Source organism: Orycteropus afer, unplaced genomic scaffold (assembly GCF_000298275.1).
Source record: "Orycteropus afer afer isolate SDZICR_OR568_19922 unplaced genomic scaffold, OryAfe1.0 scaffold00024, whole genome shotgun sequence".
NCBI lineage: Eukaryota > Metazoa > Chordata > Mammalia > Tubulidentata > Orycteropodidae > Orycteropus > Orycteropus afer.
Genome location: NW_006921611.1, coordinates 5,361,590 through 5,376,207, shown reverse-complemented (window position 1 = coordinate 5,376,207; position 14,618 = coordinate 5,361,590). Strand labels below are relative to the sequence as shown.

The 14,618-nt window shown below is 42.0% G+C and overlaps 1 protein-coding gene across 1 annotated transcript in view; it reads left to right on the top strand.

The window, feature by feature from the left end:
• RAB11FIP1 (RAB11 family interacting protein 1) overlaps positions 1–14,127 on the top strand; it is a 31,411-nt gene extending 17,284 nt beyond the window's left edge. The window contains exons 3-5 of the mRNA XM_007934974.1: positions 489–1,290; positions 4,985–5,093; positions 13,909–14,127. Of these exons, the coding sequence (XP_007933165.1) occupies positions 489–1,290; positions 4,985–5,093; positions 13,909–14,127 (1,130 nt within the window). The remainder of the gene's footprint in view (positions 1–488; positions 1,291–4,984; positions 5,094–13,908) is intronic.
• The last annotated feature ends 491 nt before the right edge of the window (positions 14,128–14,618 follow it).

The window sequence follows — 14,618 nt, the reverse complement described above, 5'->3', positions numbered from 1 at the left end:
AAACCCTATGGGGGTCGCTATTGAGTCGGAATTGTCTCACTGGCAATGGATTTGGTTTTTTTTTTTTTTTTAATTATATGCTTTAAGCCTTGTGGGATACATTCCAGTGGAAGCTACGGAATCCAGTGCTTTTACCCTGAAGTAATTGTATATTTTGACCTTTAATTTCAATTACCAAATCCCTGCTATTGGTCAGATTCTGCTACTCTACCAAGAGTGCTGTTCTTTTCATTGGTTTAATACAGGGTTTTTCAACCTCAGCACTATTGACATTTTGGACTAGATAATTCTTTGTTATAGGGGGCTGTGCTACGCATTGTAAGATGTTTTAACAGCATCCCTGACCTCTACTTACTAGATGCCAGTTGCACCCTACTCGTTGTGACAACCAAAAATGTATCTAGACACTGATAAGTACCCCCACACCAGTTGTGAGCCACTTGTTTAACTTCTTACCCCTTTCTGTTTTTTCCTTTTCCTCCTCATAGTCATGACTCACAAGAGAACAGCAAGTGCAGATCCCAAGCAGCTGAACCAGATCAACTTCAACCTGTCCAAGAAGGAGGGACTCTCCTTTCTCAGTGGCTTTCGGTCTAAGAATGACACCCTTTCCCGCTCTAACGTCTGTATCAACGGGAACCATGTTTACCTGGAGCAGCCAGAATCCAAGAGTGAGACCAAAGACAGCACTCCCTCTTCTTCCCCATCTCCCCAGGGCTTCAGGAAGAAACATTTGTTCTCATCCACAGAAAACCTTGCTCCCCGGTCTTGGAAGGAACCTGGGGAAGCAGGTGAAGTGGCTTCTGACAGACTGCTCTCTGAGTCTTTCACAAAAGACTCTTTGAAATCCATGTCTCTGCCATCCTACAGACCACTGGTCAGTGGCGACGTTAGGGGAAACACAGCCCCAGTGAGCTTGGAGGCTGGGAAAGAAACCAAAGAGAGCAAGAAGCAGGAGAACAAGAAGCACTCTTTGCTTTCTCTGGTGATGGGAAAGAAGGACATGGCTAAGGGCAGTGAAGAGGAGAGCCCTCCTACCATCCCAGAGAAGGAGAAGGGAGGTGTGCTCCCAGAAATCCAACCAAGGAAGCATGAGTCGGAGCCTGTTAAAGACCTTATGAAAAAATCCGAGAAAGATACTTCATCTGTTGTCTACGAATGGAATAAATCTCTGAACCCCTTTGAAGAGGTGCAGATCACAGAGCCAGAAGCTGAGCCAGAGTCCAAACCTGAACCTAAGCTACCCGTCCCCTCTCCAAGGGCTCCCCAGACTAAAGCTGTGAAACCTCGGTGAGTCTTGGCTCTTCTCATTCAAGACCTTCCACCTTACTATTCATGGTATTCAGCAAGGCCCACCACTAAAGCACATCTTGCTTCTTATTCCATAGTGTTACATGTATATGCCAAAGGTTTATTAGTCTAAGTTATCTTTTAAAAACAAAAAAAATCAGTCCTTGCTGCTTGCTTGGCATGCACAAATCAAAATAACATTTCCCAGCCGAAAGCTACTAGTTCAGCAGATGTGGCCTGTCCCATCTCACTATGATAATCAGACCCCTGTGGAAGTTCATGCCATGGTTTGTAGCAAGTTCTGAGTGTTGCAAGTTGGGAAAACTAGGTTTTGGTTGTGATATGTTCAGAATGTGTTTATTACATTCTTGTTACAGATTTCCCTTTGAGACAAATGATATCTCTTCTTTCTCACATGGACATAGTTTGCTCACATGAGAGACTCTTGCTCCACTCTTGAGTGTGTTATGACAGTTCTCTGTGTTTACTCTGCCTCCTGTTGCAGGAGCCCAAGTAAGCCTTGTGGGGGTTTCTGCTTTTTGGCATGATTCACATTCACACTGACAACGTCTCTATGGGCTTGGGTGTGTGAGACTTTTTTTGGAGATTCTGCTTACTTTAATCTCACACATACACATATACACACACACAGTTCCTGTTCAAAATCTGCCTGTTACCTTGTGATACATCTTCTACTACTTTGAACTTTTTAGACACTTTTTGTCCTACAGTATTAAAATGTTAGGGTTTTGTCTTTATCACCACAAGAAACTGTAGGCTATTGCTTTACCTGGGTCTTTCTATTTCTATTGCAGCAGATCTCTACGTGACAGATGTGCTTAGTAATTTAAAAAAAAAAAAAAAAAACTGTCTCTTTTGTATGTTAAGTATTGGTGTTCCTTCTTTAGTGTCTTAAGATTCTGCCCTAAATGTAAAAGATAAAACAGTTCTCCCCTTTTAAACAACTTTAGTTTTATATATGGTTTTTTTTTTTTTTTTTTTGAGTCTTTCTCTTGATGCATCTGCAACTGACCTGCAGATTTTATTTTGTCCTTTTTACAGACTGGAAGTGTCTCCAGAGGCTCAACCCAAAGCCAGGCTTCCTTCTTCCCCTGACTTGCCTGTCTTTGTTCATGCTCGCTCTCCTGGTTCTAGTCAGACCCTCCTCCCTTCTGAACTGGGGCATGATTCAGAGACACAGTCCTCTGAAAGTCCTCCTGTCTCCTCCTCTTTCTCATCTCCCGTAGTGGCTCCCATTTCCACATCTACCCCTATTGACAGCTGGCCTCACACAGACAAAGACCAGACCATTTCTGAAGAACCATCTTTGCATCTTAAAGCAGAGTTTCAAAAAGAGAGTATAGCACAAGTTCCAAATACTGTTTCTTCTGCCTTGGGATCACTTTCCAAAGAGCTACCCATTGCAGTGTGTAAAGAGACAGAAGACTCTCTAACCATGGAGACCGGTGACGTAGACACAGAGAAGAATACCAGTGATGAGAAAGTAGAAAACTCTCTCCTGGAGCAGCCTGAAGTAGGACAACAAGAAGAGGAGCTTCTGAGGTTTCCCTACAAAAAACAAGACTACATCCCTTCATCAGAAGAGGCTCAAGAAAAAACATTTGCCCTTTCAGTTAGAAGTGGCAGAATTGAAAGCTCAGCAAGGAAGCCTTGGATGAGGGAAAATGCAGACTTTGAGATTCAGTCTAGATCTTTGGTAGAAAACAAAGTTAGAAACGGTGAGATGACTTCAGCAATTAAAGAAGTGGTGCCCCCTCTTAAAATGGGAGAAGCGGTCCCCCCACTTGACTCAGTAACACAGACACATGAAGAGATGGGTCTGAATGCCAGTGAGGGCCAAAAGAAAGTCAAGAAACGTGTGTCATTTTCTGAGCATCTCTTCACAGAAGAGGAGGTAGAGAAGTCCACTGGGTGGATAGAGGAAGACAGAAATAATCCCCAGGAAATGACCCAGGAAAGGGCTGCTGCTGGAAGTGTGTGTGACAGGGAGCCTTCTACATCTCCCCACACGGAAGATTCAGAGAGAGAATCTGTGGCTGAATCAAGGCTTTTGAACTGTGATGTGCCGGTTTCCATGGTGGATCAGGAGGAGAGTTTCTCAGAAAAACCTACGAATGAAACAAGCTCAGAGAAAGACATTCCACTCATTAGGACTAAGGGAGATGATACCCTAATGGAGCAATATCAGAGCAAAGCCAGTGATCATGAAGGTTTATTGGCTGATCCTCTGAATGATCTTCAGTCTGCCACAGATGCCAAATCTCCAGTCATGGCCGATCTGAACCTAACCCTTTCTTCTATTCCTGAAGTCACATCAGATGATGAAAAAGTAGACCAGGTTGAAGATGTTGAAGAGACAGCAAAGGTGGCAGCTCTAGAAGTAGGAGCTTCCTCCTTGAGCATGTCACCTCCTTACCCTGAGAAGAAAAAGGGACTGCGTGGTATGGGAGATGATCCCACAGTGCCTGCGGAGAATCTTTGTGCCCTTGGATCAAAAGCACCTAAAGCATCTGTTATAGCTTCTTCAGACCAAATTGCAGCTTTAGGAATTCATAAACCACATCTTGGCAAGAGCTCAAGCTTGGATAAACAGCTGCCAAACCCTGGCAGTGGTGATGAAGAAAAACTGGAGGAAAATGGGAGGCCAAGCCAGCCTCCTGGCACATCCTTGGAATCTCCTGTTTCTAGTCCCTCCCTTTCTGAGCCCTTTTCTGCCACACATTCTTGCCCTAGCTTTCCACATTCTAACACTCACCACTCTAGTACAGCAGAATCTCAAAAAAAAGCAACAGCAGAGGGCTCCGCTGCTAAAGTTGACAGTTCTGGCAAGAGGAAGCCGCTTCTTCAGGCCTGGGTCTCCCCCTCAGAGACACATCCAGTCTCAGCTCAGCCAGGCACTGGAAGTTGGTCAGCCAAGCACAGGTGAGAGATGGGCAAGATTGTCTTCATAAATGTGAGCAATGTTCCTCCCCTTGCTTTTTACTGCAGATTTATGGCTTTCTAACCACACAAATATTCTGATGTTATAACCAGTCGTTTTGCTGGTAGGGCCTATTTTAAAAGGACTATCCCCTGTGGTTGGAATACCTCAAGACACTTCTGTGTTTGTAGCAAGAACGTAGTAGTAGTCTTCAAAGATAGTTTAGGAATTGCTCTGTAGTCACATACTGAGCTCTAAAATGGCAGCAATTTACTGTGGCTAGTACCTTAATAGTCTCAGAAACCAACTGAGATTGAATAGTAGAATCTAGCAGTGTGAAAACTTCCTTTAAGCACTGCCTGTTGTGAAGCTGGCATATTTGTTGTGAACTCTTTGTTGTTGAAGAACATAAGGTCCTGTAGGGACTTCCACAGTGGAGTCCTAGGTTATAGTTACCTCCAAAAGTAAGAGACTGCCTTTAATGTTCTAATATTCATAATATGACAGAGGTCTTGTGAGAACATCAAGATATCTGGCCAAAGGTATGCTTTGCTGGCTGCTGTGTCCTGCCTTGTTCTGACTTTCATTTCATAGGAACTTAGACATTGGAATCTGTTGGATTGGAGATATGAATGGAGCCTGTCACCAGTCACCCTCCTTGTGTATCTTGCTTGCTGCCATCTTTTAGATGGCTGATTTCTTGTTTCTGCCATTGCTGAGAGGTCTAAGGGTCCCTTTTTTCCTTCTCTTCAGACTTCATCCTGTGAAGCCAATGAACACAACAGCCACAAAGATTACTAGCTCCAGTTTGGGAACTGCCACCATAATCAGTGAGAATATGGTCAATGAAGCAATAATGAAGGTATGTCTTCTCTAAGAAAGTGGCATGGTAGTTAGGAATCTGCCAAAAAAACATTTCTAGATGTTGGCAATTTCGAATATCCAACGTTTCAGTTAGCAGCCAAGCACTTAACTATGGCACCACCAAGGCTCCTCTTTGTCTCTTTAATCCCCTTTATTCTGGAATAATTCCTCAATCGTTCTTTGTCTTTCAAGACATTGACTTTTTAACGAGTTTAGATCTGTTGTTTTATAGACTTTTTTTCCTCAGTTTGGGTTTATCTGATGTTTCCTTGTGATTTGGTTATACTCATTTTTGACAGAAATTAACTACACAAATGTGTAGCTTCTTGAGCAATAGGTAATGCTAGGACTAATTTAATCATATTTCTGGTATCTTTGGATAACCTTTGGAAGTCCTTATATTTTCCATTAGATAATTACTTTTTCCCTTATAGTTATTTAGTTATTGTTTAATTTGCTGTATCTCAGGCAACAGGATTGACACCAGCACTTCTTTTTAATGAGAAGTAAAGGTCATCCACAGTCTGGCCCATTCAAAGCAGATGCTTTCATTTCCCCATATTTCCTTTCACATCTTTCAGTGAGAATGCATGATTGTGATTGTATTCATTGCCTGAATATAGTTTTTTGTAACTTTATTTTGAAATAATTTCAAACTGACAAAAATGTTGCAAGAATAGTACAAAGAACTCCTATGTGTCCTTCATCCTGATTCACCAACTGGTAACATTTTGCCAGATTTGCTTTATCATTCTCTCACTCTTTACCCCCTCCTCACTTTGTATAAATATATACATATTCATACATTATTTTTTTCTGAAAAATTTGAGAGTAAGTTATGTGCATCATGTCCCTTTCCCCTTAAATACATGAGTGAATAAATTTCAAAATTGGGAGATTTGACATCAACATAATACTATTTTCTTATCTATAGTCTACATTTCAATTTTACCAGTTGTTCCGATCATGTCCTTTATTTTCCCCCCAGGTGAGGATTCAATCCACGATTGCTAGTTACATTAACTTTGTTGTCTTGTTGTTACTGTTGTTAGTTCTGACTCAAGGTCACCCCATGTGTGCAGATTACAACTGTTCTATGGGATTTTCCAGGCTGTGACCTTTCAGAAGCAGATCACCAGGCCTGTCTTCTGAGGTGCCTCTGGATGGGTTACAACTGCCAGCCTTTCAGCTAGTCGAATACTTTAACTGTTTATGCCACCCAGGGATTCCTCATCTCTTTGTTGTTCTGTGCTGCTGAGTTAATTACACTCATGTTGTTGTTGTTACGTGCCGTCCAGTCAGACCCGACTTACAGCGACCCCTCCTTGGGCTTCTGAGGCAATATCACTACGGAAGCCCTGTCTTCCTTCCGAGGAGTGGCTGGTGGGCTTTAAACGCCAGCCTTGTGCTTGGTGCCTTAGGCCCGAGGCCATCCCCTAGGGCCATTCTGACTCATAGTGACCCTATAAAACAGAGTAGAACTTCCCCATAAGGTTTCCTAGGCTGAAATCTTTAAGGGAGCAGATCACCAGGTTATTTCTTCCACGAAGCATCTGATGGGTTCAAATTGCCAACTTTTCAGCTAGCAGCCAAGCACTTAAATTACATTGCACCACCAAGACTCCTCTTCAGCTCTTCAGTCTCCTTTATTCTGGAGTAGTTTCTCAAACGTTCTTTGTCTTTCAAGACATTGACTTTTTAAAGAGTTTCGATCTGTTGTTTTACACACTTTTCCTCAGTTTGGGTTGGTCTGATGTTTCCTGGTGATTAGTTATATTCATTCTTGGCAGAAATGAATTACACAAATAATGTTTTCTTCTTGGTGTATCATTATTTAAGGAGGCAAATGATACCATTTTGTCCCATTAGTGGGGTGTTAGCTCTGATGACTTAGTTTAGGTGATATCTGCCAGGTTCTCTACTGTAAAGTTGCTGTTTTTTTCCTTTACAGCTAATAAGCAATTTGTGGGGAAATAATTTGATGTTATATGTAAGTATCCTGTTCCTCATCAGACTTTCATTGATGAATATGGTGGTTGCAAAATGATGATTTTCCAAATCTGTCACATGCGTGGAAACATCCTTGAGTTCTCCTTTTCACTTAACAGTATATCATAAGCTTTTTTGTACTTTGCTACGTAATTGTACTTTGACACGGTTATACCAGTATTTACTTAACCATTCCTCTATTATTGGACATTTAGGTTGTTTTTTGTTTTCCATTTGAATACCACTTCCATAAATAATTTCTTGCATAGAACTTTTTTCTCTTCTTTCAGATTATTTCATTAAGCTAAATTGCCAAGAAGAGTATGACTGGATTAGAGGGTTTCTTCTCTTTGAAAAACCCATACTAACATTAAAAACAACCCCTCTTCATAAAAACAAAACAGGTCTCCTTGATGGCCTCTGCTTTGGGGTGTCTTCATCCTGTCCTTTTTGATTCTAAACCCAGAAGGATCTCAAATACTGCCTTGTTGCAAAACCCTGGCTTTCTCTGATTCAGTCTCATGCACTGGGAGAGAATGATTTAGTAAGGAATTGGTCACCCTAAGTTTGTAAGGGTGTCTTATATTTCAAATATGTGGACAGAACTTCCTGACTGACTACTGGGGACGCTACAGTCTATACAAATAAACTTTATATTTTTATTTAGCAGTAATTATTTATATTTATATTCATCAGCAATTAATTATTCCTGAAAATAAGTTAGCATCTTCTACCCCTCTTGCCCTTGCTTCCCTTGTAGTGCTTGCTGATGAGGCAGATGGTCACCATCATTCTCAAAGCTAGCAGCCCAAGTCAGAACTGTGTACCTGCTGTGTGTTAGGCCCAACCCATGAAGTGTATCTGTAGGTAGAAAAGTCAGCACTTGTCTTTCTGGAGTTAAACAGTATTTACCAGGAAATTGGGCAAAAGAACAGTGTAAAGACATCAAAATAAACAACATGTGAGATGATAATGAAAACTAGGGTCATTTAGCAGCCTCCCATCCCCTCTTCCTTTTAGTGTGGAACGCAGCTTGGCTCCAAAGAGAGACAAACACCTAGCTTTGGGGAAGTTAGCAAAACCCTTGGCTCCCATTTTATTTATTTCACAGTGCCTTATCTCCTGGCACTGATTGGGAGAGTTGTTATTGTTGTGTGCTGTTGGGTTGATTCTGACTCATAGTGACCCTATTGGAGAACTGCCCCATAGTGTTTCCAAGGTTGTAATCTTTATGGAAGCAGATTGCCACATCTTTCTCGCACAGAGTGACTGGTGGGTTTGAACCACCGAGCTTTTGGTTAGCAGCCGAGCACTTAACCACTGCACCACCAATGCCCCTTCGATTGGGAGATTAACTGGCTTTTTTTTTTTTTTTTTTTTTTTTTTTTAGGATTTGGGTGAAGATTTACAGAGTAAATTCACTTTTCATACAGCAGATTAACTGGCTTTTAAAACAAAAGCAACTGTTGCTTGGTTTGGCTTGCTCATGTCTAAGCCCTGCTTCTGCCCATCTGCAACACAGCTCTTAGTCCTGTACCATACCAGTGCCTAGATTCTGAGTAAATGTGAAAAGTTTCCTAGAGACTGTTATTGGCCTGCCTTATCTCTGTGTAATAAGGCATAAGACAGTAATTATTGTAAAAAAGAGAAAAACCCAAACCCGTTCTTTAGGATGTTTCAAAGTAAAAGGGAAGTTCGGGAACGAAATTGCATAGCTTAAAGTTACGAAAAGCTAGCTCTGGATCATTACGGTGGCTTTTTTCCCTTAGTTGTTGTTTTAGGGCCTCCACCCTTTATAGATGACTTACAAGTAGGAATACATTATTTACTCAGATGGCTTTTACACTTCCATTTTAGAAGAATGAAGCCAACTAGATCCAAAAACCATTTGTCATATGGAAAGTGTTAGACACATATTTGAATGTGTACCTCATTATTATTGTAACTATGTGAAAAGAAAATCCAATGTAAAACTCCTGGCAGGAAATACATGATAATAGCACCATTGTTTTTTTTTTTTCATTGTGCTTTAGGTGCAAATTTACAGAGCAGAGTTTGTTTTATATCCAACATTTCGTGTACATTTGGTTTCACTCCCCAGTTACCATCCCCAACCCTAACCCATCTCCTCCTCTCCCTTCCCAGTAACCTCCATAGTTATGCACTCCTGTGTGTCCTGCATTTCCTCTGTGTGAATGTTGTCCCTTTGGTGCCTTGTGTCCCATTGCCAGTTGCTCCAAGAGATGTATCTCTGTAGAGTATGTGGGTGTATCACCCTGGGTTGAGTGGTCTGCGTATACGTCTTATTTACTGTTGGGCTGAGAACCAGCCCTTGGGAGTGAGTTTTATTCCAGGCCTGAAGTGTATCCCAGGGCCATAGTATTGGGGGTCCCACCAGAGGCCATACGACCAGTAATTCTAGTCATTATTGTGGTTTGGCTTTTGTTCCACGTTTTTCCTCCCACTCTATTCAGGATCTAGCACCATTGTTTTTTGTTTTAATGGCTCATCTTTTCCTCCACAGATGCTAACTTTCTGTAATGCTGGATTGTTTCATAATTTTTAAAAATCATCACATAAATGGGATCTTCTTTTGATTTAAAAATCTTGTATATACCTATACACATATACATATATATTTCCCCCTTTTTGGAATACAGAATCCAAATTCAATAGTGGTTTGACAGTTTGTATGAAGTACAAACTTAAGGTGTGTGTTATTAAGGTGTGCATCCCTTTTCGATTTTAGGCACTTATCCTAAGGAGATATTTAGAAATATGGCCAAAGATTTAGGTTCCTGCATTTTAATTGAAAACAACATAAATATCCACCAGCAGAGGATTGTTTAAAATACAATGGCATTTTAAGCAGCCATTAAATAAGCAATTGGTGCTAGAATTTAATGATGGCAAAATACTCACAAAATAATAAGTGAAAAAACAAACTATTTTTTGTGTTTTTTGTTTGATGCTGAAGTTGTAAAACATGAACAAACAGAAAACATAAGAAAGAGACCTAAATACTGTGTGTCAAAATTATGGTTTTTTTTCTCTTCTATGGTTGAGATTTTTCTATAATGAGCAAATATTTCTTTTATAATTAAATAAAAAATCCTGTTATTTTTTGGGGAAATCCATTTTAATTCATGCTTCAAGGTCTAGTTCAGATGTCACTCCATTGTTGAAGTTTGTTCTGATCAATTGGTTGCTCTGATCAGTGATTTATTGCCTATCCAGGCTCCTAATTTACACCCTGAACCTCTGTAGACTCTAACGTAGAGAGCCTTGCATACCGGTTGCTCTGTGTGTGTTGGACACTGTGTGAACCTGGAGTTGCTGAATTGCAAACCCTGGCCCCTGCCCTCCAGGAGCGCCTCCCTGGTCTTAACTCCCCATTGTCAGTCTCTTCATCAATCTTCAAACTCCTTTGGAGTGTATCTCACTTTCCAAAGAGATAAAATCCTTATATGACAGAGACTAAACCTAAAAACTCTTGAGGACATAATCTTGGCTATTGTATACAAAGACTACTGTTTTCCTTGATATGAAATGTAAATGTGTTATTTTTGGTTAAATACTGCTTTTGAAGTCACAAATAGAGTGATTGAGGCCCAGAAGTTATCTTTGATTACATGTTTTCAACGAGGTTTTTTTTGTTGTTGTTTTCTTTAAAAAAAAAAAAAAGAATTAAGGGAGAAACAGTTTTTTGAAGGCATAGCTATGCAGCTTGTCCTGTGTTAGGTTAAAATTCTCTTTGTATGCCTAAGACATTTGACTGCTAACCAGAAGGCTGGCAGTTCAAATCCACCAGCCACTCCTCCCAAAGAAGATAGGGCAATCTACTTCCCTAGTGATGCCGCCTCAGAAACCCAAGGAGGGGTTGCTATGAGTCAGATCCAACTCCACGGCAGTGAGTATTCTGGTTACCTAGTGCCGCTCTGACAAGAAATATACCACAAATGGGATGGCCTTAACAAACAGGAGTTTATTCTTACAATTTGGAGGCTTTAAGTCCAAGTTCAAAGTGCCAGGCTCTAGGGGCTGGGTGAAAGCCCCTCAACCTTGGGATCCAGCTCTGCCTCCTGCTCCCGGCCCACTAGAGCTAGAAGCATTTCCTCACTCAGACAGCTGCTTGCTGCTGAGGCTGAGAAGCCCAATGTTGACAAGTAAAAAGGCATAGCCCTGATGTTACCAAACCACACAGCAGGCCATTTATTCACGTTCATTGTAAGTCCCAAGGTTGGCAGAGCATGGCAGGCTGCTGAACAACAACAGGGCTACATGCAGGGTCCAAGCGTGCCGTATGCTAGAGACCATTCCCAAAGCTTCTCATTAAAAACAGGAAGCAGATCACATCTCAAAGGCAGCTACTCAGCTGCTTGTGGTAGATCCCACCATGGAGTTGATTGCCAGTCTCATCATGGGGAATAACTACCACCAGCTGCCCAGCCACTCAACTAGGCCCAGCCAAGTTACACACAGACATAACTACCACAGTGAGTTTGGTTTGTATATGAAAATGTTTGTATGTGTTTCTAAGCTAGTATTGCAGTTATACATAGCTGGGATTTCTCCCCTGGGTTTTGGCTGTATGGAGACAGTTTGCTTTACTAGATTGGGCAGGGGTTTCTGCCATGTTGCCACAGAAGAGTAAATGGTAATTCTGCTCTTAACTTGGCTGCTTCTTGTAGAAGAAGGTAGTCTCCTCCCCTTCTTGTGTTATACAGTGAAACTGTTATACCCTCAGGGCAGACCTCAGAGTTCTGCAGGCAAAAAGTGTTTGGTTTGCTATAGGATTTTGTAGATTTGTAAACTCCTGAGCCACTGATTTCAGAAAAAATGAGTTTTCCCTACCTTAAGACTATTTTACTATAATTCTACTATTGTCCTGTAGGGTTGCTGTGAGTTAGAATTGAGTCCACGGCAATGGGTGGTTGGCAGGGTGGGTACTAGACACTTGGTAGGACATGTTACTTTTTTTTTTTTTTTCAATCTTTATTTTGTATTTCCTCATGGTTTGGGCTTGTCAGATTACAGTTGGGATCCAGTCGTCTGTTGTCTCAAGTGATAAATGCCAATAAAGTACACTTGATGGTGCCTGCTCTTTCATCATGAGTAGGGAGCATTACGTTCAGCTGTCTTTCAGGCCACTGTGTACCCAGAGGGTGCACCATAGACGTCTGAGGGTCATGACTGTGATATGGTACTGTCCAGGTTACCTAGTGCCACTCTGACAGGAATATAACATAAATGGGATGGCTTGAACAAACAGGAGTTTATTCTCTTACAGTTTGGAGGCTAGAAGTCCAAGTTCCAAGTGACAGGCTTTAGGGGCTGGGTGATAGCCCCTCAACCTTGGGGTCCAGCTCTGTCTCCTGCTCCAGGCCCATTGGAGCTAGAGGTTTTCTTCAGTCAGACAGCAGCTAGCTGTGGAGGCTGACAAGCCTAAGGGTGACAAATAAAAAGGCACAGTCCCGATGTTACCAAACCTCACGGTAGGCCATTAATTCAAGTCCGTTGAAAGTCCCCAGACTGGCACCAGCAGGGCATGGCAGGCTGCTGAACAATGACTCAGCTACATGCAGGGTTCAAGTGTGCCATAAGCTAGAGACCATTCCCCAAAGCTTTTCCTTATATACAGGAAGCAGACCACATCCCTAAAGCAGCTACTCAGCTGCTCACAGTAGATTCCACCATGGAGTTGATTACCAGTCTCATCATGGGGAATTCTACATCCAGCTGCCCAGCCACTCAACCAGGCCCAGCCAAGTTGACACACAAAAAAGTTGGCTTCAACTGCATATTTTTCATGTGTAGGAAACGATTGCAGGTAGAGTCTCTGAGTGGCCACTGCATCCATCTAATGACTAAATCCTCTGAGTGTCGCTTAGGTAGTGGCAGAGAGCCTGGGCTAGACACGACCTGTTGTGTTGGAAGGCAAGAGCTTGTCTTCTGAGTCTGTGTTTGGGTTTCTTCATGGTCCCCTTTGGGCTTGGGGCTTGTGGCTCAGCTGTGCACTGATGAGAACTGTGTGAACTCTTAGTGTTCTCAGAGGCACAGACACTTGGAGGACTGAGTGCTCTGATGATTTTACTTCTCAAACCCCAAACCAAATCCAATCCAGGGGTCCACAGCCTGCAAGCTAATTTTAAAAGAGTCCTGAGTGGTGCAAACAGTTAACACACTTGGCTGCTAAACAAAAGGTTGGGGGTTCGAGTCCACGCAGAGAAGCTCCTTGGAAGAAAGGCCTGGTGATCTACATCTGAAAAATCAGCCACTGCAAACCTTGTGGAACACAGTTTCACTCTGACACACATGGGGTCACCATGAGCCAGAACCTCCTCCATGGTAAGTGGCCAGATGAGGGAAGAAAAGAAAACAAAGAAGAATATGCAAGAAAGGCCAGCAAAACCTAAAATATTTATTCTCAGGCTCTTTTCAGAAAAGTTTGCCACCCCTGGTTTAGTCTTTAAGGAGCTCTGGTGGTGTAGTGCCTAAGGCATTTGACTGTGAACCAGAAGGTTGGCGGTTCAAAACCACCAGCCAGTCTGTGGAAGGAAAATTGGGCAATGTACTTCTGTAAAGATTTACCACCTTGGAAACCCAAAGGGGGGTCGCTATGAATTGAAATTGACTCAAAGGCAGTGAGTTTTTTTATTTGGTCTAGTCTTTAAACATCAGCAGCCTGCTTTCAACCTGTATTGAAAGCACAGATGCCCTGGAGACCTAGATCATTAACAACATTTTCCTTTTTTGTATTTCTTTTAGACACTTGATTTCTATATTGACTTTATAATGTTTTTTTTTTCTTTCTTTCTCCAAAGAAATACAAGCCCTCGGACCCTGCGTTTGCTTATGCACAGCTGACCCATGATGAGCTGATTCAGTTGGTCCTCAGACAAAAGGAAACAATCAGCAAGAAGGAGTTTCAGGTTCGAGAGCTGGAAGACTACATTGACAATCTGCTAGTCAGAGTCATGGAGGAAACCCCCAACATCCTCCGCATTCCAGCTCAGGTCGGCAAAAAGGCAGGAAAGATATGAATTGCCAGAATAAAACACTGAAACATTTTTGTGAGTGTGTTTGCAGCTGCTCTCAAAGTCAAGGACTCGGTATGCCTGATAACCAGCAAACAGGCTTCAGGTCACCATCTCCCTTGCGTATTATCTGGCAAGAGTCAATTCTACCAATTGAAGCTAGGTTAATTATTACAATAAATCTTTTACTGTACATTCCCAGGGTTTTATTTTTGAATGCCGCTGTGCCTTCAACTATGCTGTAAATATTTTATGCCCACTGGACACATGGTCATAAGATCTGCTCCTGAGCCAGAGATTCAGATGGCACAGGAGCAGAAGGTATTACTGTATCTTAACTCCGGGGTTTTCTTTCTGTGATAGTGAGGTTTTAAAATACGTATCCTCTGGCCATTAAAACTCCAGGGTGAAATGGGAAGGATCCTGTTGGTGCTGTTACACATACTTCCTTGGCTTGTGAGTAGCTCAGGTGTGACTTTCTGGCCACAGATTCTAAA